Genomic DNA, 27,687 nt, shown 5'->3' with positions numbered 1-27,687 from the left:
ACAATTACAGAATTCTAACTGCTTTTCTGGAGGCAATCTGAATATTTTGGTGTGAACAAAAAAAAAAGAAAAAGAAAAACTGTACAAATCCATGATAAAAGGAAAAGTTTGCAAATTCAATGGAAGATATTAGCTGCATCCTTGTTAAAAGTACATTTTTTCCCTATTCTTGAAATACAAGTATTTCTTGCTGTTGATAGGTCCTGGATTACCATGGTATATAATTTCCCTTGCTGAACACGATAATATACTCGTAAGTATAATTCTAAATTAGGAATAAGATTCTCTGTAACTTAAAATAGCTGAGAGCCAGGTATATATAGCTCAGTGGTAGAGCTCATCCTTTATCACAAAACAAATAGCAAACCAAAACTACATTTAGTCATTTCCCTGTCTGTAGCCACTGGTAAAAAAAAAATTTTTTTAAGGAAAGAAAGTAAAGGCTGTTACATTATATATAACTACTTAGATAATTACAGTAGTTCTGTGAACTTGTGTTTCTTATTTTATTAGTGATATCTGACATCCATAATAAGTGGAGAACAGTAAAGCAATTGAGGTCATTTATTTCACTTATTCAGGTATCTTCTTTCTAAATAATAATTATTTGACCTCCTCCTTGACATTCACAAGTGTTCTTTGAAAAAAGTAAATGCTAAGAATTTGTATTTGAGGAGCTGAAGTGATAGTATCTCAGGCAAGGGTACTTTCCTTGCACATGGCAGACCCAGGTTCAATCTTCAGTATCCTCTGTGGTCCTCCGGGCCCTACTAGGAGTGATTCCTGAGTGCAGAGTCAGGAGTAATTCCTGGGCACTGCTGGGTCTGATCTAAAAACAAAACAAAAAAGACTGCCAAGTATTTGTGTTTAACCAAAACGACTCCAACAGTAATATGATAAATGAAAACTTCAAATATAATAAATCAAAATGTAATTGATCAAGGGCTGGAGCGATAGCACAGCAGGTAGGGCGTTTGCCTTGCACGCGGCCGACCCGAGTTCGAATCCCAGCATCCCATATGGTCCCCTGAGCACCGCCAGGGGTGATTCCTGAGTGCATGAGCCAGGAGTGACCCCTGTGCATCGCCGGGTGTGACCCAAAAAGCAAAAAAAAAAAAAAAAAGTAATCAGATAATTTCTAATATTTCATATTGAGCAATTGTGATCAAATCTAAGTATTTAAAATTACTACTAATTATTGAAATCGGGTTGTTCGAGGGTGTGGCTGATAGATGACAAGAGAATAAGTTTTGGTCAATTCAGAATCTCTTCATTTAAAAACTATCCCTCTCCTGTTAGGAGATTGACTGTCAGTTTGTCTTTGTAATCTTTTTTTTTAAATAAAAATTTTATTTTATTAAATCACCGTGTGGAAGATTACAATGCTTTCAGGCTTAGGTCTCAGTTATACAATGCTGAAACAACCATCCCTTCAGCAGTGCCCATTTGTCTTTGTAATCTTTTAGATCGAGGACTTCTTGTCCCTTTTGCAACAGTGATTGCTTATTAGTTAAGCATAGACAGAATTACTTTAGTGCTAGGAGAAGGATTCTTTGGGAGGATGCTTGTGAGTTAGTCCCCCGCCTCCATGAGTATGAGAACCCCATTATAATATGAGAAAGTAAACTGTAGAAATGGGAGATGGATAAAAAAAATATGTGCAAGTTTCCTTTCCAGAAGCAATAGTATGTGGTAGAAAGTGTGTGGTATCTTTTTTTTTTTAAATTGTTGCTGTCTGGGAGTCACACAACCTATCCAAGGTTTTTTTTTAATTTCCTTTTAATTTTAATTCTGTCAGTTAATATGGTGTTCTTTTTTATCTCCTGGACCAATACATGAACAGTTTAATTTGAATTGCACCATAGTCTGATTTACGTGTTTTTTTTTTTTTTTTTTTTGGTTTTTTTTGGGTCACACCTGGCGATGCACAGGGGTTACTCCTGGCTCTGCACTCAGGAATTACTCCTGGCGGTGCTCAGGGGACCATATGGGATGCTGGGATTTGAACCTGGGTCGGCCGCGTGCAAGGCAAACGCCCTACCCGCTATGCTATCACTCCAGCCCCTACGTGTTTTTTTTTGTTTTGTTTTGTTTTACGAATTTAAGATGCATAGTTTAAAAGTTGATCATTCACATCCATCTGTAACTTCATTTTTACTTTTGTCATTCACTTAGCGTTTAATCCTTCATGCATTCAGCCTACAAACACTTATGAATATCTGCTTTGTATAAATATGTGCCACTGGGATGGTCAAGGATTTTTTCAGGCTGAGTGGATGTAGACTTTCATATGACATTTTTATATGCTTAAGTTACACCAATCATCAAGCATGTGTTGACAATAGGTGTTATATTTAGCATTTTAGGAATATGTAAGAAAAAAGTTTTTCATGAGTGCTTATAGTTAGGAATCCTATTGATATACATGAACAGTAAATGTATAATTGGGTAATGATGACTTTTAATTTGAGTTTTTTCTCAAATTATTTTAATGTAGATGAAAATTACAACTGTTGATACAGTTTCAGAGTTGAAATTGATTAGATAACGAAGTTCAAATATTAAAATCAGTAAGTATAAAAAATTTTTATGTGAAAATTTTTATATCCCATCATAATGTCCTTGTCTAAGAATTTACTAAGCTATTTGTTGGTAGTTGAGTCACCTTGTCCCCCTCTTTCCAATTTCTTGGTCACACCCAGTGATGCTCAGGGGTTAATTCTGACTCTGCACTCAGGAATTACTCATGGAGGTCCTTGTGGGAACATATGGGCTGCTGGGGGTGAGACACTCCTGTGCTGTATAAACTCCCGCTCTAGTTGAGCCTTTTGTGTTAGATTTTGTTGAGTTTTGTTGGCTTCTCTCTTCTTTCCCATCTAATTTTGTGTGCTCCTACTGGAATTTCAATACTGAGGAATTTGGAGGTGGCCAGAGATGATCAGGATCTGTGGTCTGGGCCAATGAGTTGACAGAGTGGCAATATGGGAGGTGGACATAGCTGCTAGGACTTGTGGAAGAATACAAGGGATGTGGGGAGGCTGCCCCTTTCTAAACACCGAGAGGACACCAGAGCTCTCATCTTGGGCACCAGGGTACCTGAAATTACTCACAGTTTGGCATCTGTACAGTGTGGAGTTGAGCTGAGCCTTTGGTGTGGCTGCAGTGGTGGGCTGTGGGTGCTGCAGGTAGGGCTCCAGCAGGACGTGTACTCAAGCCTGCTCACCTCCTGAGGGCACCCCAGAATTTATCTGAGGGGACTGGTGTTTCCATGAGCTTTATCTGCTTGGTTTGCATAGCCTTGGAGATTTAGTCATGAATTGGTAAAACAGGGCTAGTGTCAGAGTCCTTAAAGGAAATTAGTGAGGGTTGATGTAGTCTAGGATTCATTCCTTGAGTGAAAAAATGGGCTTGACTACTGAGTTCTGTGTTGACAAAGAATAATTGATGAAAAAATGGAGTTGAAAATTATTAAAGGCTGATCTGATGGGAAGGAAATAGGTTTGACTGTTTGAGAGGTAGTGAAAATAAGGTTTGCTATTATAGGTAAATCCATGTAAGAGTATGTGGAGAGCAGAGCAGAAATATTGCTATTGCTGGTTTCTACTGAAGTGGAGATCTCAGTAAAATTATGCCATTTATTTTTTATTTTTTGCTTTTTGTGCCACACCCGGCGATGCACAGGGGTTACTCCTGGCTCATGCAGTCAGGAATTACCCCTGGCGGTGCTCAGGGGACCATATGGGATGCTGGGAATTGAACTCGGGTCGGCCGTGTGCACGGCAAACGCCCTACCCGCTGTGCTATTGCTCCAGCCCCAAATTATGCCATTTTGTGACTACTAAGAAAAGAATAATCGAATGGTGTCAGTTTTTGTGGAAAGGAGAAGATTTTATTGCTGCCGTTTATCTACTTGGAATATTTAATGTAGTTATATTCTCCTCCCTCCCCCTGTTGTTGGTGGTGTGGTGACTGGGGGTTGTACCCATGGTTTAGTGTTTGCATTTGCTTGCACATCAAGTTGCAGTGCTTTATTACATACTCAGCCTCTTTAGTCATACTCTAGTTGTGGTACTTGCACATGTACTTGGCAGGGCTCACTGTTTAGTTGTTTTATACATATATCTAGCTACACAGTGTGGTTAACTGGAAATCTCTCCCGTGCAAGGCCAAGGATCACAGCAGAACTTAAAGGCACAAAGAGCAGAGCTGTCAGGATTGTGCTTGGCACATATGGCAACCCCAGGGATTGAATAGAAGACCTCATGATTGCAAGGCAGGTGCTGTAGCCATTGCCCCCTGCTGTGAAATTTTTTTTTAGAAATCTTAGTTACCTGGAATGCTTTTTCAGATTAGTGTGTAAAGCTAATTTCTTTCATACTCCTCTTTAAACGATCTTCTAGTAACAGAGCACTGTATTTGCTTCTTAAATATATAGCCAGTTCAGAACTAATGTAGTAATAGGTGCAAACACATCTTACTAGGTAAGAAATGAATGTTTGATCAGTCGTAGAATAATTGCTTCAAATTTCAGGTACAATAGGATATGATATGATGCTATTGGTTCTTAGGTCTTTGCTTACTACTTCCTCACCAAATATCTGATCCTTAACTAAAATTAACAGTTGGGATTTCTAATAAATCATCTAATAAATCAAGCAGACTTACTGTAATGGCCATGTAGTATGTCTTTTAGGTTTAGTGGATCATAAGGTTTCTGTTGGACCTGTGAACTGCTGTTGTAATTTAAAACAGCCATAGATTATTTGTAAATGTGAATCTTGACTGTGAATAAATGAAAATTTACTCTCTAGTATTTTTAAATTTTAAAATTTACTCTTATTCACTAGTAAACTGTAGCTAAATTAATGATTTTTACTGAAGTTTCAATTCCTCATTTGTTCACTTGATCCCACTTCTTCTAACTTCCTGAAGGACGTTGCTGTGTATTTATTTGCTTTCTCTCTTCCAAGTGTCATTTTCCCATTTTCCCCTATCTTTAAAATACAATGCAACCTCCAACCCCACAAAACCAACACAATAGATACTCCATTTCAGCTCCTTGAGAAGTTGTCTATGATACATCTCTACTTTTTCCATCTTCTCTTAAAACCATGCTAGTCAACCTTTTTCCTTTACAACGCCATTGAAGCTTCTAGTCAGTGCTACCAGTAGTTTTGATATAGTCAGCCCCTGGTGGTCAGCTTTCAGTCCTCCTGACAAAGTTGATAATGTCTTTTTCCAGAAAATTTTTGTGTATCTGATTATAAGAACACCTTTCTCCAGATAACACTTTTTTTAGGGGGGTGGGGGTTCTCATCTAGCTATTCTCTGCCTTCCTCCTCTTCCTTCCAAACCAGTGTTCTTATACTGATACTGATCCAACTTCCATGGTGTGTGGGGGGGTTTCACTGATCCATAGAACAGTAGTAGTTTCAGGTGAATTGGAGGTGTTTGCTTAAAGAGCTAGAATCTTCCCTTTTTTTTTTTTTGTATGTAAGTTTTAGGCCACAACTGGCAGTGCTTAGGGGATTACTTCTGGCTTTGCACTCAGGGACCACTCTTTTATTAGTTTTTATTATTTTTTTAATGAATCACCATGAGATAAAGTTACAGACTTAGAAATTTTTGTCATTACGTTTCAGTCATACAATGATCGAATACCCATCCCTCCACCAGTGCCCATTCTCCACCACCAATGTTCCCAGTATCCCTCCCACCACCCCCACCTGGTGCCTCTGTGGCGGGCACATTCCTTCTTACTCTCTTCTTTTGGGTGTTACGGTTTGCGATACAGATACTAAGCGGCTGTCATGTTTGGTCCATAGTCTACTTTCAGCACACATTTCCCATTAGTGATCACTCTTGGCAGGGCTTTGGGGACCAGAAGGGGAGCTGGGGACCAAAACTGGGTTGACTATGTGCAAGAGTAAGCTCTCTACCCACCATACTACCCCAAAGCCAAAGAAGGCACATTGTCTCAATGGGGTGTTAAAAGTGGGTGATAGGCCAAATAAATTTGGGAACATCTGCTCTAAATGTATATTTAGGATCTTGCCTTGAACTTCTCTCTTTACCCTTTAGAGAGTTCATCTAGTTCTGTACTTACACATTTCGTATACTGATGACTCTTAAAATTTTCCTTATACAAGATTTCAATATTTCATATTTGTATCCTATACATTATACATTCTACTTGGATCACTCACATCACTTCACTTGTCATCCCATTGCTCATCGATTTACTCGAGCGGGAGCCAATAATGTCTCCATTTGTCCATGTCGAGTGCTAGTGTAGCCTGATGGCGTCTGCTCGCTCCTCGTGTTCTACTTGGATATCAACTAAATATCCTAGTTCTTACATGACTACAGCTTGAACTCTTGTAACTTTCCAAACTATCATATAGTCTTTTCTAGGTGAAAAAAGTAAATTTCAACTGTTTAATCTTTTGCTGTCAGTTATTTTTTAGCCTTTCTTGATTCAACTCTCCCTTTCAAATACCAAATTTAGTCTGTCTGCAAAGTTTCTGTCTTCAAAATACATCCATGGCTTATCCACCAAGCTACCATCATTGGTAATTATTGTTCACACTGGTTTCCTTGCTTCTATTCTTGCCTCTCTCCCAGATACTCTGTTAATATAGCCACAAATGTGGTCACCTCATATTTTCTTTTTCTACTCAGTATGCTCCCAAACTTCCCATTTTATTGATTGTAACCCCAAAGACTGTAAATGACCAAGAGGCCTTGTCTGAATTTACTGGCTACTTTGACCTCTATTTGTCTGTTTCCCTCTGGTGCTTAATTTTCGAACTATGTTAACCTTGGGTCTTCAAACACAATAGGCATGTTCCACACTCAGGGTCTAAGGCTTTACAGTTACTTATTTTAAAACCCTCTCTCCTTCAATCCTTAAAGTCTTGGCTCTAATGAAACCTCTTCAAGTTCTAACTCAGTATTTAAAATAGCAGTTCTCTATGTTCTATCTGAACTTCTCTTTCTGTTTTGGTTTTGGGCCTACAGGGCAGTGTTTAGGGTTTACTCCTGACTTGATACTCAGGGACCACTCCTGGCAGTGCTTGGGGAACCACATGGTGTGCTGGGTATTGAACCCTCATTGGCCGCATTCAAAGCAAGTGCTCTGAACACTGTTCTATTGCTCTGGCCCTGTGTAAGAATGTACATAAACCATAAACTGAAGTTAGTTAGTATACAGCTTCAACATAGCACAACTGAATGAACTAGGATCCAGCCTTTCAGTTGCGCCAGGAATAGTAGTCAGGTACTGTAGAATATGATAAAAGAAGTCAGCTTCAAATGTCATGTCTTCCTTGGAACCATGTTAGTCTCTCTAAGAGTCCAGTTCTGTACCTAGCAGATCATGATGTAGAAGCACACAAATAAAACTAGCTCTTTTTTTGTTTAGAACCACTGCATAGCAACTTCATAATTTCTTCATGAGTGAGATTGTTTTTGATCCAGACCTATTTCAAGTTAACATCGGCACCAGACCTAGTTGCCATTCCATTACCTTGAGAAGGTTTTATTATTAAACATACACCCATTTCAGGATAATCCATCTTGTAACTATTGTTCAAGGATATCCCAGAGTTCATTGATCTGCTGCCACATATGATCTTTATTTCTGATTTTTCTGTGGATTTTGAACCTATTGAAATTTCCACGGATACCTTTATTAACACACAATCTCCAAAATAAAACCAGGCTGCTGCACCATTGGCTCCACACTCCCTGCTTAGCAAGTTTTATTACGATGAAATACCTGAATCTTTAACAATATGTGTACTGTAGAATTTTCACTTAGGTTCTCTTAACAGAGACTGAAGGAACCAAGGTCTGAGTACAAAATATGGGGCGATACTGCACTTGATATGGAATTTGCTAATTCCATATCAGATTGTTTTTCTACCATTTTATATAATTCATACACTTCAAGTTACCGTTTATACCATATATATATGCATATAACATGAAGTCAGTTTTCAACTGAAACCAGGTATTTCAGTGAAAATGAAAGAATAAATGAGAATGCATTGGGTTACCATGTACTGTCTTGATTTTTGTGTGAAATTAATGGGATATATGAAATAGAACCTGTTTAAGAACCTTATAAGCTACCTTGGGAAGTGAAACAAAAAGTTTAAATGATGCAGCTGTAAAAGTTTGTAATAAAGTGGGATGCAATGTGTAATAGATGTTCAGAGATTAGTATGTTATAGGATTTTCATGGCCTTAAAGGAGGAAAGGAAGTTTGACCAAGTATTGAATTAAAAGGGATGACTAGGGGGATCACAAACCTGATAAAAGGATGCTGTAAGAATAAGATAAAAGGTTTATATGGGGAAATGAAAATCATCTTAAATAGTGGGCAGTATATACTATAGATTGAGTGTGCAAGGCAAGCTAGTGCCTTAATCCCTGTAATCTCTTTCCAACCACTGCTTCTCTAGGCAGGTGGCATATGGCTCACACGTACCTAGCATTTTGAACTTTCCGAGATCTGTACTTAACTGTATTTAAAGACTTAATTCTTCATTTCCCTTATTTCCTGTGTTCAAGTTGCTCGTAAGTTCAAAGTGATTGGAAGAGAACTGACTTTAAAATACGATGGAGGCTTTTTACCCTTTCAGGCATACTTTTTGAAAGCTTAAAACAACAAGCTCTGAATATTTGTTCTAAGTAATAAAAACATTAATAGTGAGTAATAATTATAATAATATAAACTTTCTCCATTTGCAAACCATTTTTTGCCTTAGAATGGCAACAGCAGATGATGATGATCAAAACACCTTGAACTTACCATGTTTGGTTTTGAATTAAATTTTGCTTGATGCATGTTCAAGAGCCTTTTACTGTTTCCAGTTTTTCACAAATTTCAGAGTTTTCCCCTAGGTCACAATTCACTGTACTGGGGTTAATTGTGTACACAGTACACTGTACACGGAAACTAGGGGTAGCCTACTTTATATCGAGAATGTGCATTATCTTACAGTTGGGCAGTCACCTAATGGGAGGAGATGTATTAATAGGTGCAGCAAAAACACCATAACTATATTTTAGGCCGTATGCCCTTTTTTTTTTTTTTCCTTTTTGGGTCACACCTGGCAATGCGCAGGGGTTACTCCTGGCTCTGCACTCAGGAACCACCCCTGGTGATGCTCAGGGTACCATATGGGTTGCTGGGAATAGAACCCGGGTTGATCGCGTACAAGGCAAACGCCCTACCCACTGTGCTATCGCTTCAGCCCCCCCACCCCCCTATCTGAGCCCCTTGATCTGAACTTCAACACAGTCCTATGAGATATGTGGCTCTAATCTCTGGAAGCCAGTTCACCTGACCACATTAAAATGGGAAAAGATCTTGCTACCTTTTTGGTCAAAGCAGATTTCTTGGCTGGAGGATTTTGAGGGCTCATGATGAGAGACACTACAACCTAATTAATTTTTAAAATTAAGTTGAAAAGCTATAGTCTGAAAAGCTTCATTGACTTTATCTGCTTATTGGTTGTGGTGTTTTTTTTTTTTGGTTTTTTTTGTTTTTTTTTTTTTTTGCTTTTTGGGTCACACCCAGCGATGCTCAGGGGTTACTCCTGGCTTTGCACTCAGGAATTACTCCTGGCGGTGCTTGGGGGACCATATGGGATGCCGAGGATCGAACCCGGGTCGGCCGCGTGCAAGGCAAACGCCCTACCCACTGTGCTATCGCTCCGGCCCCAAGGTTGTGGTGTTTTTTTTAAAGAAAATTATTTGAGGGGAGTGGAGGTGATTTTCAAATGTGTGCACCTGGACAAGTACTTTGCCATAAAAGATAACCTTTTTAACATGCATATCACATACTTATTTGTTAATTTGCTGTATTGAGATTGAGTTTTCAGTCTCAGTAAAAAAAGAAGAAAATTCACATAATGACCTCCAAGCCCCTCTGTCATCTGGCTATGTGTTACCTCTAAACCTCATCGCCTAGTGTTTACTTTCTCTCAGTCAGCTTCAGTCACAGTCAACCTCCCTGTTAGTCCTTGCATGTGTCAGTCATTCTTCTAAGTACTTGCTATTACCTTTATCAGTGAGCTAGGCATGAAGGCAGAGAAGGTTAAGGGAGAATATGAATGGAGAAATTGAGTTTCCAAGTCATAAAACTCAAAATAAAAACTAAAAATGAGTTACTCTATTATCAGTCAGTCTGAACCTAAGTACTGGAACCCCTTTGGAAAGGAGATGATTCAGCAAGAAGAAAACCTGCTATAAATGTAGAGGAAGAAAACACCCAAAGTTCAAAGTCCTTTCCCTTGAGGATACCAGATTCTCATCAGTACAGAGTTCCAAGCCAAGGCAACTTGGAGAAATGCCATCATAACTTTTTCCCAAAACCCACTGGACTTTTCTCCTACCTCTGAAGAAACCCATGTTCTGTCATGGGCACATGTTGAGGTTTTTTTTGTGTTTTTTTTTTTTTTTTTTAAATATTGTCTCCACTCAATAATGCATGATATGAAAAGATACATAGGAAGTGAGAAATGGAAAGGTGGGCTGTGGTGAAGGCAGGCCCACTCCCGGCACAGGTCAGGCTCAGGCAGGATGTATCTTATTCTGTCCTGTGTTGTGTTGAGTGGAGATAGTGTAGTAGCACTGTCACTATCATCCCGTTTCTCGAGCGGGCACCAGTAATGTGTCCATTGTGAGACTTGTTACTGTTTTTGGCATATCAAATACGTCATGGGTAGTTTGCCAGGCTCTGCCATGCGAGCGACAATATTAAAAAAAAAGTTAACCTAACTCATAATATTTTACAGTAAAGTATTGATTATCTTGTGGGTTATAGGGAAAAAATGACGGTATGGATTCTCACTTGTAACATATAATTGAAAGCATTCTGGGCCTGAGGGATTAAGCACTGGACTGGATTTAGTTGCTAGAGGATGGAGATACTTCATTGATAAGGTCACTGGTAACTCTTACGCTAGGCTTGAGAAGAGGTTGTAATAGATTTTATCCTCAAGGATATGGTGCCTGACGAGGAGCTACAGCTCACAGCTGTTCCTCAGTATTGGGACATAGACTGCATATCACTAACCTAGAAAAAAGAAAAAAATCGCTATGTGCCATTTCAACTTGGTGCTTATTGCTTTCACACTGTTGTAACATAAAACCTTAAATTTAATAAAACAAACCTTAAATTTAAGCATACTTACTAATCAGGAACTGTGTAGTGAATGGCACATAGATTTTTTTCCATTTTACTAAAGCAATTTAAATTGTTTTAAATCTGTAGAAAGTAAATAAATGTCACTAGAAATATTTTTTGATTTATTTTATCCTTGATGTTTAATTTTTTTTTTTTTTTGGTGTTTTGAGTTGCACCTAGAGGTGTTCAGGACTTATTCCTGGTCTTGTGCTCAGGGATCACTCCTGGCAGGGCTAGGGTTCTTTATGCATTGCTAGATATTGAAACAGGATCAGTCACATAAGACAAGCACCTTACATGCTATACTATCTCTCTAGCCCATCCTTGGTGTTTTACTTTAGAAATCTTTGAAAAAAATTTTTTGTACCAACTTCATTCCTTATGGGTAACACACTTTTCTCACTTCGTATTTGAATTGTCACATAGTTCTTTAGTTCTCACATCTGTCTTTACTTTTTCCAGTATATTTTGTTTGCCTAATAATCCTAAAATAATGGTTTCATAGCTTTGTTCTGTTTATGGAATAATGACTCTTGGTTTTCTTAAAAGTCAAGGTCGGGCTGGAGCAATAGCACAGCGGGTAGGGCATTTGCCTTGCACGCAGCCGACCCATGTTCGATTCCCAGCATCCCATATGGTTCCCGGGGGTAATTCCTGAATGCAGAGCCAGAAGTAACCCCTGTGCATCATGGGTGTGACCCAAAAAGCAAAAAAAAAAAAAAAAAAAAAGTCAAGTTCAAATAGGTTGAACCTCTCATTCTGAGCTGGATCCTGGAGTGCTGTGGAAAAAAAATTTTCCCAATGTGTTTTCTATATTTCTGGTCTTGGTAGCCTTTGCCCTTTTCTTACATGCGTAAGTCTCATTTAAAGAATCATCACAAAACTTAACCTTTCTATGAAGTTAAACACAGTTAACATTCATCTGTCATTCATAATGTCTTAAATAAGCGCCTTTGATTTCAAGCAATAGAATTAGCTTTAACTAGTTTAGATTTTTAGGTTATAGCTAAACACTAGTGATCATTTTTACTGAAAGGGGTAGAGATCATTTTAAAATAACAGGGTTGGTTTTTGTTTTTGTATTTTTGGGGCGGCGGTCACACCTGGCGATGCACAGGGATTACTCCTGGCTCTGCACTCAGGAATCACCCCTGGCGGTGCTCAGGGGACCATATGGGATGCTGGGAATCAAACCTGGGTCGCCTGAGTGCAAGACAAGCACCCTACCTGCTGTGCTCCAGCCCTGGTTTTTCTTTTTTTTTTTGGTTTTGTTTTGTTTGTTTTGGGACACTTGTAAGTGCCCTGTGATTACTTCCAACTCATCCTTGGTTGGGGGGAGGGTGGGGAAATCATGTGGTGTTCAGGATTGAATCCAGGCTTTCTTGATGCAAAGCCTGTACTGTAGCTCATTGAGTTCTTTGGCCTAAGATAAAGAATTTTCTAGAATCCAGAGGCAGAATTATGCAGAACGTTTCCATTAACACTTGTGGTAGTGGCATTGTCTTCTTAGCATTAACCAGGGCTCTTACTTAGCTGTCTGTTCTCTTCCTTTTTTACCTTGTTTTGTTCTTTTTTAGCTATGTCCTGCTATGTAGTTTCTTTAAAAAAAAAAATAACCTACTGTCAGTAAATTTGGAGGACATCTTTCTATAAATTTTCTGAGCTAATGTAAGCAGAATCTCTCCTCCTGACATCAGAATGAAGTTTTTCCAAATTAAAATGTGTTACTTGTCTCAAACTGATTGCTACTTTAAAAATTAAAAAGGTTTTTTGTAATATCTTAATTTAATACACACTTCCTTATTAATGTTTTGTGTAGATATTCCAGAATTTGCTGAATCACTTTTATGTTCATGGATACTTAAACTGAAGTATGTAGAATAGAATGTTAATAGATTTATGAGTTTACATTTCTAAAATATGAAGGAAATTGATTATTTTCAAGAAAAATATTCAGTTGTCAAAGATGACACAAGCAATAATAGAAAATGCAGAGCCCAGAAACCATTAAAAAAAGTTTTTGCAAGACTCATAAAGTCTAAATATAAAGAGGTACCAGGTTCATGTGGTTCATTGTTTGTACAGTCTGAAATGAAGAAGTGGGCAGTTCTCCTGGTTAGTGATCTGTTCCAGGACAGAAGAAATGATGTATAGTACTCACAATATTCTACAAATTCTCCATAATACCAGTACCAAAACTACTAGAAGAGAAGGAAAAAACTTTCAGGAAGTTTTTCTTTTTTTTTTTTTTTGCTTTTTGGGTCACACCCAGCGATGCTCAGGGATTACTCCTGGCTTTGCACTCAGGAATTGCTCCTGGCAGTGCTTGGGGAACCATATGGGATGCCGGGGATCGAACCCAGGTCGGCCGCGTGCAAGGCAAACGCCCTACCCGCTGTGCTATCGCTCCGGCCCCCTTTCAGGAAGTTTTTCAAAAAGAAAAACTTCGGCCTGGAGAGATGTACATTAGACCAGCAACTGCCTAACATGGTACTGACCAGGATTTTGATTCTTTGGTACCATAGAAGCTTGGTCCACTGCACACTGCCAGGGGTCACACCTGAGCACTGCTGGGTGTGGCCCCAGTTCCTCCTTCCCCAATTATAGCACCCCTGAGTGTAGTCCCTCCCCCCTAAAACAAAACAAAACAAAACAGGATCTAGCTCTACCACTGTTGTCCCATTTCCCTCCCACCGTTTCCTAACACCACTCCGCACCCCCACTACCCCAGCCTGCCTCTATGGCAGGCACTTTTCTTCTTTTTCTGCTTTAGTGTGTTATGGTTTGCAATACAGGTGCAGAGTTCATTGTGTTTGTTCAGGGCGTTAAGTATATTTATCAGGAAGGTAAGGCCTGGAATAGCTTTTTTAACTGGGTGGTAGCTTTGGGGTTTGGACGTGACTGCTGAGGCTTCTTAAGGTAGGGAGGTAGGGGAACGTAGCCCATCTCCCCATCCTGAGAAAGCCTTATTTCAGCCACAAAACCCACATACCAAATTTTTCAACAGGTTAATAGTTTGGTGAGATCCATCCTGAGATGATGGAGTTCAGGGGGGAGGGAGGAGGACATGGCATGGCAAAAATAGCGAGCTTTTGGACTGTAGAAGCCAGTGGCTGCCGGGGGCTCCTCTTGGGTAGGCACCAGGCTGACCCGATCTCTTTCAGTCTGGTCTTCCGGATCTTCCCCAGTCTGGTTAGCCTTGCATGGGTCTGAGATTAACTGTGCCTTTTGATCTCTTCTGAACTTTATTTATGGGTCTCTAAGCAAACCTGATAAATGAGCTTGTATAGCTGAGCCAGAGGTGTTTGTGGGTGTGGCTCCCACATACTTAACTTTTGCTGTTTAATTTCTTGGAAAACCTGGTCCTGAGTTGTTGGGATTTGGCCAGAGTCACAGTGTCAATCTTGGGACACAGGAAGCCTGAAGGCACCATCATGCTGCTGATACACTTGCCTTGAAGGTACAGGTTGGCAGGTGGCACTGCACCCACTTGTGATATTTTCTTGTGCTTTGCTGAGTTCCTGTGCTGTATTTTTTTTTTTTAACTCACTGGAAATCCTCATTATAGTGTCATTAAAGACACTAAGGATTTGAGAGTGTGATTTTGCTCATTGAACTTGATGGACTTCTTTGTGTTTTCCCCATTTGTGTGTTGTTCGAGGGGTGAAACTTTGTTGTTGTGTGTGTGTTGTTCGAGGGGTGAGACTTTGTTGTTGCCCATCCTGGGAGAAACTGAGGGATCAAGCTATAGATTGCTCTCTGTCTTATCTACCCATCCTTGCAGAATGACAGAGAATTAACTGTGAGTAGCATGTAATTAATTTGGTTAGTAGATCTGTTGTGTGACTGTGACTCTTATGCAGCTGCACTTTTCAAAAGTTGTGATTTGGGCCCTTAATATGATTTGGGTCCAGGTGTAGAGGCTGCTGGAACCTACCCAATAGTGAGCCTCACCTGGGGACGGTGGAAGCAGCAAGCAGAATTTCAAACACATTTTTTTCAGCTCTCATGTTCAGCTAGTTTGTGATCCAGTTTAAGAAACTAGGGTCTAGAGGCAGATAATATACAAAGCTGTTTGGTTATTTGTAAGCTCTTTGCTTATGCTGTTTTAGGAAGTATGTCAGTGTGGAGGTCATGATGATCCAAGGATATTTCAAGAAACACCTAAGGATAACCGGTAGTCACTAGACACATTTTTAAATGCATTAATGTTAAATTTGCATAGGTCTTTGTATAGGTTGTTTATCTATTGATATTTGACAAGTTGAATCCTGTAATGCTTGTTTTTCTTTTTTCACTTAATGTAATGGGGTCTTTCTATTTAAAAAATTAATAGTCCACTGAATAAAACTATCATTGGTGAACATTTATTTTAAAATTTCTGTTAAAATTTTTTTAAAAATAAGTATTTCTTTAGTGAACATGATCTTTCGTTTTTGGGACACACCTGGTGGTGGGACTTCCTCCTTGTTTTGTGAACTGGGATCACTCTAGTAGGGCTCAGAGGACCACCATATGTGGTACCTGCCTGGAATTGAACTTTGGTTATTGTGTGCAAGACAAGTGCCTTACCTACTGTGCTATTTTGCTGGCCAGTAAACTTTTCTTTAAAAAATTTTTTTGAATTTTATTTTTGAAATTTTAATTAAAAACATCGTGATTTACAAAGTTGTTTCAAGCATTTCATGTTCCAGCACCATCAATTTGACTTTGCCAGTTTCCCTCCCAATCCCAATCTGCCCTCTTTTTTTCTTTTTTCTTTTTTTCTTTTTGGGTCACACCCGGCGATGCACAGGGGGTTACTCCTGGTTCTACACTCAGGAACTACCCCCGGTGGTGCTCAGGGGACTATATGGGATGCTGGGATTCGAACCCGGGTTGACCGCATGCAAGACAAACGCCCTACCTGCTGTGCTATTGCTCCAGCCTTTTTTTTTTTCCAATCTGCCCTCTTAAGCATAAAACACATTTACTTCATATTGCTTATTCTAATAAAATTTTAGAAATGACTAATAGAATGACAAGAGAACTAATCAACAAGAGGCAGTTTGTGATTACTATATGATTTTGACCCACGTAAGAAAAAAACAATACAGTATAATACAATGCTTATTTTAGTTTACATACATGTTTTAATTTCTGGAATCTAAAGTATAGTACATCAGATTTTATTTTTTACTTGGGTTTCATTATGGTAATCATGTCTCATCTGCCATTAATAAAATTTTTGAAGCAATTCTTTGTTAACATTTTGGCGTTTATATGGATTAGGTAAGGCCTTCATATGTAAATTTCCTCCCTACACTTTTATATAAACATTGGTTTATAGAGTTGTTCATAATGATTTGCTACAGGCGTTCAATATTCCAACACCAGTCCCACCACCATTACAAGTCCCTCCACCATTGTCCCCAATTTTCCCAACAACCCCATAAGCCTTCCCCCACAGCAGGTCCTCAATTTATTTTATGTTGCTTATCAATAGCTTGCTAATAGAATGATCAAAAAATATTTTACATTAGAAGATTAGTGTAAATTGTTGTATTTCACCATGAAAACATTGTCCTTGCATGAGAGATTACTAAGAAGTGGTTACAGGTTAAGCCTTCTGTACTTATGTTTTATTAATCAAGATTGGTTACCTTCTATGTTAATATCCTATCCAATCTGTTGTGCTACTACTGGTGTAGCAGTGTTGTAGAGATCCAAGGGGGTGGTACAGCTGGAGTTAAATATTTGACTGGGTGGTGGTTTTGGGGTGTAGACATGATTACTGGGGCTTCTGGAGGGTGGGGGTAGGTAGCCCATCCTGACTCCAAGTAAGCCTGAAGATTTCAGTCACAAAACTCACATAGCTGAGTTTTTTTTTTTTATCAGATTAATATCTGGGTGAGACTTGTTCGTGAGATGGTGAAGTCTGGCTGCGGGCATGGTGATTTTGGAGTGTGGAAGCAAGCTGCAGCCAGGGCTCCCGGGGTGCTTCAGATATCTCAGCCATGCTGGGTATCTGGAGGAATTTTGATGTTTTGTTCTCTTTGAATATATATTTATGAGTCTCTTAAACAAGGCTGGTATGAGCTTCATGGTAGCACCTGAGGTAGTTCCCCACAGAAGTCTTCTAACTACCATTATAAGAGAATAAATATGCATCCCTGTAATTAAAGAAAAAGATACGTACATTTCTGCCAGGCCTATATATACTTGCACAAATGAATCCACCATATGTCCACTTATTGTAAAATTATTTATTGCACTGTGTATATTTTTGAACTATCTTATAAAGCTATGTCAGCTTATAGTCAATCATTAGTATAGCACATTGCATCTATTATTAGAAATAAAAGTAAGAAATGAAGACATAAGTTCAGAAATAAGGAGTCTAGAGTCCATACTACACATTTATGGATTGCCGAGTTTGATCCCTGGCATATTAAAAAAAAAATGGAAAAAAGCAGATAAAACACATTCAATGTGATTTTATTTTGAGGTTCTAGAGTGGAACCCTTTGAGGTTCTAGAGTAGGTACCATTGAAAAAAATCCTGCCCCACAAACCCAATTTTTTGTTAGATTGAATAAAAGTTTTTAACTATTAAGTTGCTGTGGTAATCTTATACCATTTCAGGGACTGGTAAAAAATAAACAGCTCATTGGGACCAGAGAGATAGCTGGAGCTGCTGGAGTATATATTGTGTGTGCAGGAAGCTGGGCCATTTAGCAGTCCTGAGCTCTGGGCTAAGAGAGTATCCCCTGAGCACTGCTGGGTGTTTCCCCCCATGCCTAACCAAAATGAAAATAGTCCTAAAACATCAGCAGATTGGTAGCATTGGTTTAGTCTAGGAGAGGGAAAGGGGGCAAGGAATGGGATCTGTGTTTTATATATATTAAAACCATGTAATCGTCTTGCTTTTGTTTGCTACCCACTCTCAACTTTGGTGTTTCTTATTTTAGAAATTCAGTTTTACTTTTTGCAGAGAATAACCTGCCATACTTAGTTGGTGATTGAGTAACAGTAGTTGCCTAGCATTGTGCATGGGGAAGGAAATCTTAACGTTTAACTAAAATTGAAGCTTTTCCTAATTTTCTCTTATTTCAGCTTCCTTCCCCTTCCCCATTTCATGGTTACTTGGTACTACTTTCAGAAGATCTAGAATGTATAATGGGTTCTTGGCTTGAATGCCACTCTGCTTGGCATTCAGTTTTCCTTTTTTCTTTTTTTTTTTTCTTTTTGGGCCACACCCAGCAATGCTCGGGTTACTCCTGGCTCTGCACTCAGGAATTATTCCTGGCAGTGCTTGGGGGAACCATATGGGATGCCGAGTATCAAACCCAGAGTTGGCTGTGTGCCAGGCAAAATACTGCCCTACTTGCTGTACTATCTCTTTGGCCCTAGCATTAAGTTTTCTTGATCCTGCACTGTTATTTACTGATCGATCTACTTCACCATTTCTGGAATTCTGTCACCTTGCTACTTCCTATTGTTCATATAATTTATATTATACATGTAGTAGATATGTATATATTCTTTTTGTCCATTTCCTGTCTTTTTAGTTTTATTAACAAAGTGCTAACACTGATTTCTTTTTTGTAGACTTGATTATTGATAGGTTTTTCAGTCCTATATATGTATTTATATGTAGTATATATGTATGTATATATCATACTTAGTTAGGTTTAGGGCCACATTTGGCAGAGTTCACGGCTTAACCCTGGCTCTGTGCTTAGGAATCATTCCTGTCAGTGTTTAGGAGACCATATGTGGTGCTGAGGGTTGAACCCTGGTCAGGTGTGTGCATGGCAAAGCACCCTACCCTCTGGCCCCACCTTTGCCTCCCTTCTTTAATTTAGCCTCCTAAGCAGTGCTAAGGGTGATATTTAACCAAGCGGAATGGCTAAGTACTTGCATATACACTGTAGTACATGTAGGATGCTGCCAGGACCAGACCTACTGTGCTGAGGGTCTTAGGGTTATACTCAGTTATGTGCCTAAGGGGAGTTGGGGGAAGGGGGAAAATCATGTGTCAAGGATCCAACTATGGGAATGTTCAACCTCTGTGCTACTCCCTAGACCTAGTTGTTTTGTGTGAGTGAAATTTTGTGTTCTGAAACATGAGTTTAATTTATTTATTTTTTCAAGAAAGAGTACTATGTAATATATTCTCAATATTTTTTCTAAATTGTGTTTTCCTTTATTTAAGAACATTTTGGGTATAGGGCTAATCCTTTTCTGTCAAAACTGAATGTTACTTGTTTTCTAGAACTTATAAATGTGAGTCAGTATATGATAAATACTGGTGTGTGATTAAAAAAATTATATACTTTTTTGATAACTTTCCCTCTCCACCATAAACAGGGGCTAAAAAGTAGTACTAAGTAATGAGATATGGTATAACGGATTGAGCCTAGGTCCTCTCACTTGCCAGACATGTGCTCTATAAAGCGTGCTTGAGCTGATCAAACCTCATCATCCATAAATGGCAGTTGCTTAAATTTGAGATTTGGTATCAATAGTTTTTAGACTGGGAATGTGGCTGTTTGCTCCCCAGTGAAGCACCAGCAGTTACGGCTCCTGTAAAAAAAAGTAGTTTGTGGGAGGGAAACTGAGGACATTGGTCGAGGTAAGGTCAGACTCTGGTATTGGGATTGATGTTGAAACATTGCCTGAAACAGCTGTATTATGAATAGCTTTGCAAATCAGTATTTTAATAAAAAATTAAAAAGAAAAAGCAAAAGTAAAACCAGTAATTTTTGGTGAGGTAGAGATTGGACTGTAGTAAATAGAACATTTACTAGGAGATTGGAAGATTAAAATTACAAAAATTGCACAATCTTTCAAAAATCTTTTATGAAGTGTTCACAACTTGCAGTACTTCTCAGTGGGTAACAACTTCATTATAACTTGCCATCAGGTATCTGATTACTTCCTCCTGCTAGATGAACATAATGAAAGACCAATTAGATTTTGTATTATTTCTAAGCTTAAAATGAGAGTAAAGAACAAACTCATGGATTACCTACTATATAAACTCCTAATAAATGCTGTATGCCATACATTAACTCTAAAAATTGACATTCAGCATTCATTTTATCACTTCCAAACTCAAGTTAAAAAGTGGCTTTCTTAATAAGCTTATCTATTTTATCAGTATTGCTTTGTACTGAAAGCACCATATTTTATTTATTTTTATTGAGTCACTGTGAGATAACATGTTTAAAGTTGTTCATGATTGGGTTTTACTTATATACATTTTACTCATACATTGTTTTAACAGCTATCCCTTGAACAGTGTACATTTCCCACCGCCAATAAGGACCACACTTTATTTTTTTATTTATTTATTTTTTTCATATTCCCCAGTTATTTTTTTTTTAATTTTTTATTGTGGAAAGTTACAAAGTTTTCAGGTTTAAATCTCAGTTATACAATGCTCGAATACCCATCCCTTCACCAGTGCTCATATTCCACCACCAAGAATCCCAGTATAGCTCCACCCCGCAAAGGACCACACTTTAATCATTATGTTTTATTCTCTGTACTGGAATGGTGAAGTTGTTGGATAATCAGTTCTAAATAGCAGAGTGCCTCCTTCCTTTACTGTGAGCTACAGATGGGTAGGGAGCATGTTATTTTCAGAGCGATTTAATATTCCTGTAAGAAACAACTAGTCTTCTGTAGTAATACTACTTCTATAGTCTGTAGTAATACTACTTCTATAGTATCCTCATGATTGCTTGTAGTAATAGAAAAAAAACTTGGTTTTTGATAATCCAGAATGACCATAATATTTTCTTGCAAATGGATACTTAAGTTTGACATAGTTAAAGCCCCACCCTCAGGTTCTTGTGTTGTATAAATTCCATAGGTGTTTATGATGCTTTTCATTTGGAGAATGTAACACAGTTGATGAAATCCTCATTACTTTAGGGCCACATCCAGCCGTGCTCAGGATTTAACCCTGGCTCTGAACTCAGGGATCACACAGGGGTGTGATCTTTGCCTAGGCAAGTTCCCTACTCCTCTACTCTCTTATGGCCTTCAGAGACTTGCGTTTTAAATGCAAATTAGTCCTGAAGAAAGTAGAAAGTCTGGAGAGAAGTGTTGTAAGAATTTCTTATAAGCAAATACTGAAGCAAGTGAGAAAGTTAATGGCATATGAATATAATTAATTGAAAGTTCAACTTTAAGGACTTTTTTCTTAAGATTTAAAAAATTCTGCCATGAAAAGATTGTGTCAACTTTAAGGTCTTTGAATTTAAGGGGCATTTAACCAATGTGGTTTTCCCTTAGATGAAGAAACTGAGGTTCAGAGAAATTGCAGTTTCCCAGTGTCACAGAGAAGAGCTGGAACTAAAGCTTGCATTTCCTGACTTCAAGATTAGTGTTTATTTCTACTTCCAATTTACTTCTTGGTAAGCTGTTTTTTAAAAACTTTAAATATATCAACATTTCTACTTAGTGTCAAAATGAACTTTGAAATGTGAAATTTGGGCGCTGGAAAGAGATGGTACAAATGCCAGCTGGGCATTTGCCTTACACAAAGCTGATCGGGGTTTGATCCACGTCACTCCATTTGGTTCCCTGAGCCCCATCAGGAGTGGTCCCTGAGCATAGAGCCAGGAGTAAGTCCTGTGCATAGCTGGGTATGACCCCCCAAACAAAAAACAAGAAAGAAATGTGAAATTAATATTTTTGTGATGAAAATGTAATTCTTTCTTTGATTTTAGGTGAGTTAATTTGTGAAAAACCTTGTAATTTGGAGCTGTCTCCGCAGACTATTGTTTCCTGCTTAAATTAAAGTAACTTCAAGCGTTTTTAGAAGAAAAGAAATTTGGAAATTTTTGTCAAATCATGCCATCTGAACCGAAACAGTTATTTTTGGGTGAAAAACAAGCTACTTTGCAAAAAGATCATGATGTGAAAAATGAGATAGTTGATACTATTCAATCAGTACTTAAACCTCAAATTTCAAAAAGTAGTTTTCATTTTAACTTGAAAAATGTAAGAATTGATTTGCCAAAGATAAATATTCCAAATGAAGTTTTATTGAAACATGAAGTAGACAAATACAGAAGATTATTTCAGTGTAAATCGCAGACTGCAAGAAAATCTGTTAGTATAAAGACTGTAAGCTGTGTAGAGGATTATATGTTGCTTCATAAGTCTGAGAAAGTTGAAGAAGAAGGTATAAAAATGTCTGCAAAAATACTTAACTTTAACTGTTTAAAATGCCGAGATAGTATTCCATATAGCCCAAATGATTTGCAGAAACATTTTCAAATGTGGCACCATGGTGAATTACCTTCCTATCCTTGTGAAATGTGCAGTTTTTCAGCAAATGACTTTCAGGTATTTAAACAACACAGGCGAACCCATAGAAGCACTTTAGTAAAATGTGACATTTGTAACAATGAGCGTGTATATTCTTTATTAGAATTGACAAGGCATTTTACATCTACTCATTGCGTAAATGGTAATTTTCAATGTGAAAAGTGCAAATTTACCACCCAGGATGTTGGTACCTTTGTTCAGCACATTCATAGACATAATGAAATTCATTATACATGTGGTAAATGCCATTATATATGTTTTACCAAAGGAGAGCTTCAGAAGCATCTTCATATTCATTCTGGTACATTTCCCTTCACTTGTCAGTACTGTAACTATGGTACCACCAGGCGAGAATACCTTATAAGACATGTTCTGACTTTGCACAAAGAACATTTATATGCAAAAGAAAAACTGGAGAAAGACAAATATGAAAAAAAAATGGCAAAAACTTCAGCAGGACTTAAACTGATACTGAAAAGATATAAAATAGGTGCATCAAGAAAGACATTTTGGAAACGTAAGAAGATTAACAATGGAAGTGAAAAAATTGTAGAAAAGGATACTCAGCTGTTTGAAGTGAACAAAATGCTGACAAAATCTGAAGATCAGAGTCATCTTGTTCAAGAACATTTAAATGAAGAGAAGAATGAAAGACTTCACTGTGAGAATAATGATAAAACGGCCGAGTCCGAGCTAGAAAAGCCAACTCTTCTGTCCACTGGGCAATGTAATAGACCGGAAGAGGGATCAAACTCTATGCTAAGTTTCTTTAAGACTGCTGTACAAGGACCTACAGTATTAACAGTGAAAAATAACAGAATAACAATTCCTGCTAACTACAGTGCTAAGTTTATGGGCTTCAAGATGGTAGATGGAAAACAGCATATTGTAATAAAATTGTTGCCTACTAACAAACAAAATTTATATGCATTAGGCCCACAGTCGGATGCTGCAAAGGACAATACAACTAATTTGCAGTCCTCAACTCCGGACACCGCTGGATTTTTGCCAGGAGTAGCATCTGAGTTAAGTGACACAGCTTACATGAAAGCAACAACTGCATTGTCATGTTTCTCTCCTGTACTTTCAGGGAAAGTAACTTCAGAAAAAGAAATGGCTTTGCTATCTCAGAGGAATAATATGCTTCAAACAACAGATGATGGAAATAATTTATCTTCTTTGTCAACAACGTCAGGATTGGTTATGACATCTGTGAATTTGACCACAAAAGTTGAACCAAGAGATAATGCTGACCTATGGGGAAGTCCTACCACTGAGAGTCAATCTGAAATATCAGGTACTGCCATTAAAAGTCCAGATAAAGTCAAACCAAATGCATACAACAGTGGAGATATGCATAACTATTGTATTAATTATGTTAACTCTGAGTTACCCATTGAATCTTCCAACCAAGGGTCATTACCTTTTCATAATTACTCAAAAGTAAATAATTCAAATAAACGTCGTAGACTTTCAGGAACCTCAGTATGTGAAAACCCTCAAAGAGAATCCTCATCAAGCAAGACAGTTGTTCAGCAACCAATTAGTGAGTCAGTTTTATCACTAGTGAAGAAGGAGAGCTCAAACCCAGATAGCCTGTTAGCATCTATTAGCCTTTTAAATACTAAAGATGGAAATTTGAAAACACAAGTTGAAATTGAGGAACAGTGTGTTTTAGAAAAAGGACAAAACACTGCTGGGCAGAACTTGTACACCAATGAAAATCAAGGTTTAGAAAATATGAATGAAAAATCAAAATGGGGTGACATTTCTAATGTTGAGTCACCTTTGATGCCCAGAATCACATCTGTTTTCTCTCTCCAGAGCCAACAAGCATCAGAATTTTTGCCACCTGAGGTAAACCAATTACTTCAAGAGGTATTAAAAATAAAATCTGATGTAAAACAAGACTCTAGTAAAAGTCCAGATAAAGGTCTGCCACTTGATTATGACAGTTCATTTCAGAAAATTGAAGGGGAAGGCAAAACAGTTGAATCTTCAAAAGACTTTAAGTTACAAGGCAGCTTCCCAATTCCATCTGGTGCTATTGGGGCTAATATGGCCACAAATGATATGACTATAAAATGTAGTGAAAAAGGAAAGCAGATTCTTTCAGTGTCACAAGACATGAGAGATTCAGAGAAAATGCCTAGAATTACAAGTATTGGGACATTACTTAAGACTCAGTCAGATGCAATAATAACACAGCAGCTTGTAAAGGACAAACTTAGAGCCACTACACAAAATGTAGGTTCTTTATATTTGCAGAACCCACTTGTAAATTCAGAACCAAAAAATACTATATTTGTTCAGACCCCAAAAGGCCTTTTTGTACCTTTTCACATTGCTAACAAGCCAGGATTACATGTTGTTTCAGGAAGACCACTTCCGTTGGTTAATACCCAAGGCGTACCTGCCTCTCTTCTTTTAAACAAGAAACCTGGGATGATTTTAACATTTAACAGTGGGAAATTTGAAGGTGTTTCCTCTGTCAAAACCGAGAGTGCTCAAGCCTGTGGAACTGCAACTAAGGAGCCTTGTAGAACACCGTTTTTAAAGGTTGAGCCAAGCAGCAATTGTCTGACACCTGCACTTTGTTCCAGCATTGGCAGTTGTTTGAGCATGAAAAATAGTTCAGAAAATACTTCACCACTAAAAGGTCCTTACATTATTAAAACAACAGCAAATTCTTCAGCAAAACCTGTACTGACATCTCATACAGCATCTGAGCATCAAGGCACTAAGTTGAATATTTTGGATACAGTGAAACAGCAAAATGAGGGTTTTCCCAAACCACCTTTTTATACTCTTTTACCTGAAAGCAAGCAAGCTGTTTTTTTGAAGTGTATGATGCCAAATAAGACAGAGCTGCTTAAGCCTAACTTAGTCCAAAGTAATACTTACCAAAATATACAGCCAAAGAAACCTGAAGGAGCACCACAAAAGTTTTTGCTGAAAATTTTTAATCCTGTTTTAAATGTGACTGCTGCTAATCTTTCAGTAATCAACTCTACATCCTCATCGCAGAAAGACAATGTACCATCTAATCAGACTGTAGGAAGAGAGCAGAAAGAGCCAGAATCTTCTAAAGAGGCCTTACTAGATGATATGATGCCAGCAAATGAAATTGTGATAACTTCTACTGCAACATGCCCAGAATCTTCTGACCAACCGATGTGTATCTCTGACCATTCAGAGACCAGGGTGCTAAGGTATAAAACTAACTGTACAACTGAAAATAGCTTCAGTAGAAAAACCTCCCGCCAACATTTTTCAAGAGGAAAGACTCATCTAAGAGGTGAAGATTCTGAAACTGTCTTTGTGTCTAAAAACAGAAACTGTAAACGAAAATGTAGGGGTAGTTACCAAGAACCTCCAAGAAAAACATCACTACATAGAAAGTGTAAAGAAAAGACAAAGCCTGAAGGTGTCCGTGAGTCGTTTGGATTTAATAGACCTAGACTATCAAAAGATTCAGTCAGAACATTGCGGCTTTTCCCCTTTAGTTCCAAACAACTTGTAAAATGTCCTCGAAGAAACCAGCCAGTTGTAGTTTTGAATCATCCTGATGCGGATGCACCAGAAGTAGTGAATGTAATGAAGACTATTGCGAAGTTTAATGGACGTGTACTTAAGGTTTCATTATCTGAAAGAACTATCAATGCTTTACTGAAACCAGTTTGTTGCAACTCTTCTAAAACAGCTTACGATTTTTCTAGGAGGCACAAAACATTTAGACCTGTTAGTTCTGTAAAAGAAAGATTTGTGCTAAAATTAACACTAAAAAAGACAAGCAAAAACAATTACCAGATTGTGAAAACTACCTCTGAAAATGTTTTGAAGGCTAAATTTAACTGTTGGTTTTGTGGTAGAGTATTTGACAATCAGGATGCCTGGGCTGGTCATGGGCAGAGACATTTAATGGAAGCTACTCGTGATTGGAATATGTTAGAATAATTCACATTAACCACAAAGGAAAAGTAAAATTAACCATGGAGATGTTAAACAGTGGATTGAGTTACTTTAATGCTGACATTTTCTACCTGAAGTTACTTTTAAAAGTTGGTTATATTTATACTGAAGAGTAATAGTTCTTTTGTGTGCATTTGAAAATGCTAACACTGCACATACTTAGTTGTAGAAGAAACATCACAGTACAGATGTAACTTAAGTTTTTAATATGTTCTTGAGAATTTAGGGCTAAAGAAAATTCTGGTAACATTTTCCCAATTTAGTTCTTCAGTGACTCTTACAGAGGGTAAGGTTGATGGCCTGATTCCCTCTTTTCCACCAGCCATATAAATTGATAAGTTTAGCTCTTCTGAAGATGGAGAGCTTACTCATCATGGGACTGGAGAAGTTTCTTACCCTTTGTGAAGATGTATGGAGATCTTGTATAAAGGATTTATTCAACATCTGCTAAACATTCTTTTAAGGAGGTATTAGGTGTTTGAAAGTACCTTTAATTCAATTATAGCTACACCTTATATAATGCTTGAAAAATAGCTTGACAAATTTTTTTCTCCTTGTATACTATGCCTCATTGAAAGACCCAAAGTAAATTTCTTTTTCTCTAAATAGTTGTATCAAACATTGTAAGAAATGGGAAGCATTGAGAGAAGAATGAAAAATCTCAGCCTGGTTTGAGGTTCAATGAAAAAATTAAAACTTTTTTTTTTTTTTTGAGTTTGGTTTTATTCTCTAGTAATTCCCTTGAACAGAACTATTCAATATTCTTATTTGGCTGATGTTGTCTCTTATAAACCAAGTGCCCTTTTTTTTTTTTTTTTTGCAATGCTTTTTAAAAACACAGAAGCACTTCGAAGGGAATGACTTCTTGAAAATGGAAAGTTTTCTACAAAAAAATATTTTGAATCAAGATTAGCAAAACATCTTTATTTTGTTTAATTATGATTGATGTCTAAACATGTCTACATTGGGACAAACCATTTTTGTTAGCAGCTTTTCAGTAGGATTGATAACTCATAATAGATGGTTTACTGATAGTTGGAAGTTGAAAATGAAGAAGCATTAATTGTGGGACTCCAGAGTGGCAGTGCATAAACTTAAGGACAAATTCCTAAGGGTCATGTTTAACAATTTCGATATGGGTATTTTCATGACAACAACAGAAACATTGATTTAAACTTTTCAGTTTGT

At 37.8% G+C, this 27,687-nt stretch overlaps 1 protein-coding gene across 4 annotated transcripts in view; it reads left to right on the top strand.

Annotated features, from left to right (window-relative positions):
* The window catches only part of ZNF518A (zinc finger protein 518A), a 30,593-nt gene extending 3,386 nt beyond the window's left edge, over positions 1–27,207 (top strand). For 2 of the 4 annotated variants that reach the window (XM_055119471.1, XM_055119469.1), the window contains exons 3-6: positions 201–253; positions 2,498–2,570; positions 21,487–21,608; positions 21,924–27,207. In XM_055119471.1, the coding sequence (XP_054975446.1) occupies positions 22,048–26,484 (4,437 nt within the window). In that variant the 5' untranslated portion in view covers positions 201–253; positions 2,498–2,570; positions 21,487–21,608; positions 21,924–22,047 and the 3' untranslated portion in view covers positions 26,485–27,207. The remainder of the gene's footprint in view (positions 1–200; positions 254–2,497; positions 2,571–21,486; positions 21,609–21,923) is intronic. The other 2 variants (XM_055119470.1, XM_004616380.2) reach the window with 2 other exon arrangements.
* The last annotated feature ends 480 nt before the right edge of the window (positions 27,208–27,687 follow it).

The sequence above is a fragment of the Sorex araneus genome, chromosome 11, assembly GCF_027595985.1.
Source record: "Sorex araneus isolate mSorAra2 chromosome 11, mSorAra2.pri, whole genome shotgun sequence".
NCBI lineage: Eukaryota > Metazoa > Chordata > Mammalia > Eulipotyphla > Soricidae > Sorex > Sorex araneus.
The sequence above is the reverse complement of the archived record's forward strand: the minus strand, read 5'-3'. Positions and strand labels throughout refer to the sequence as shown.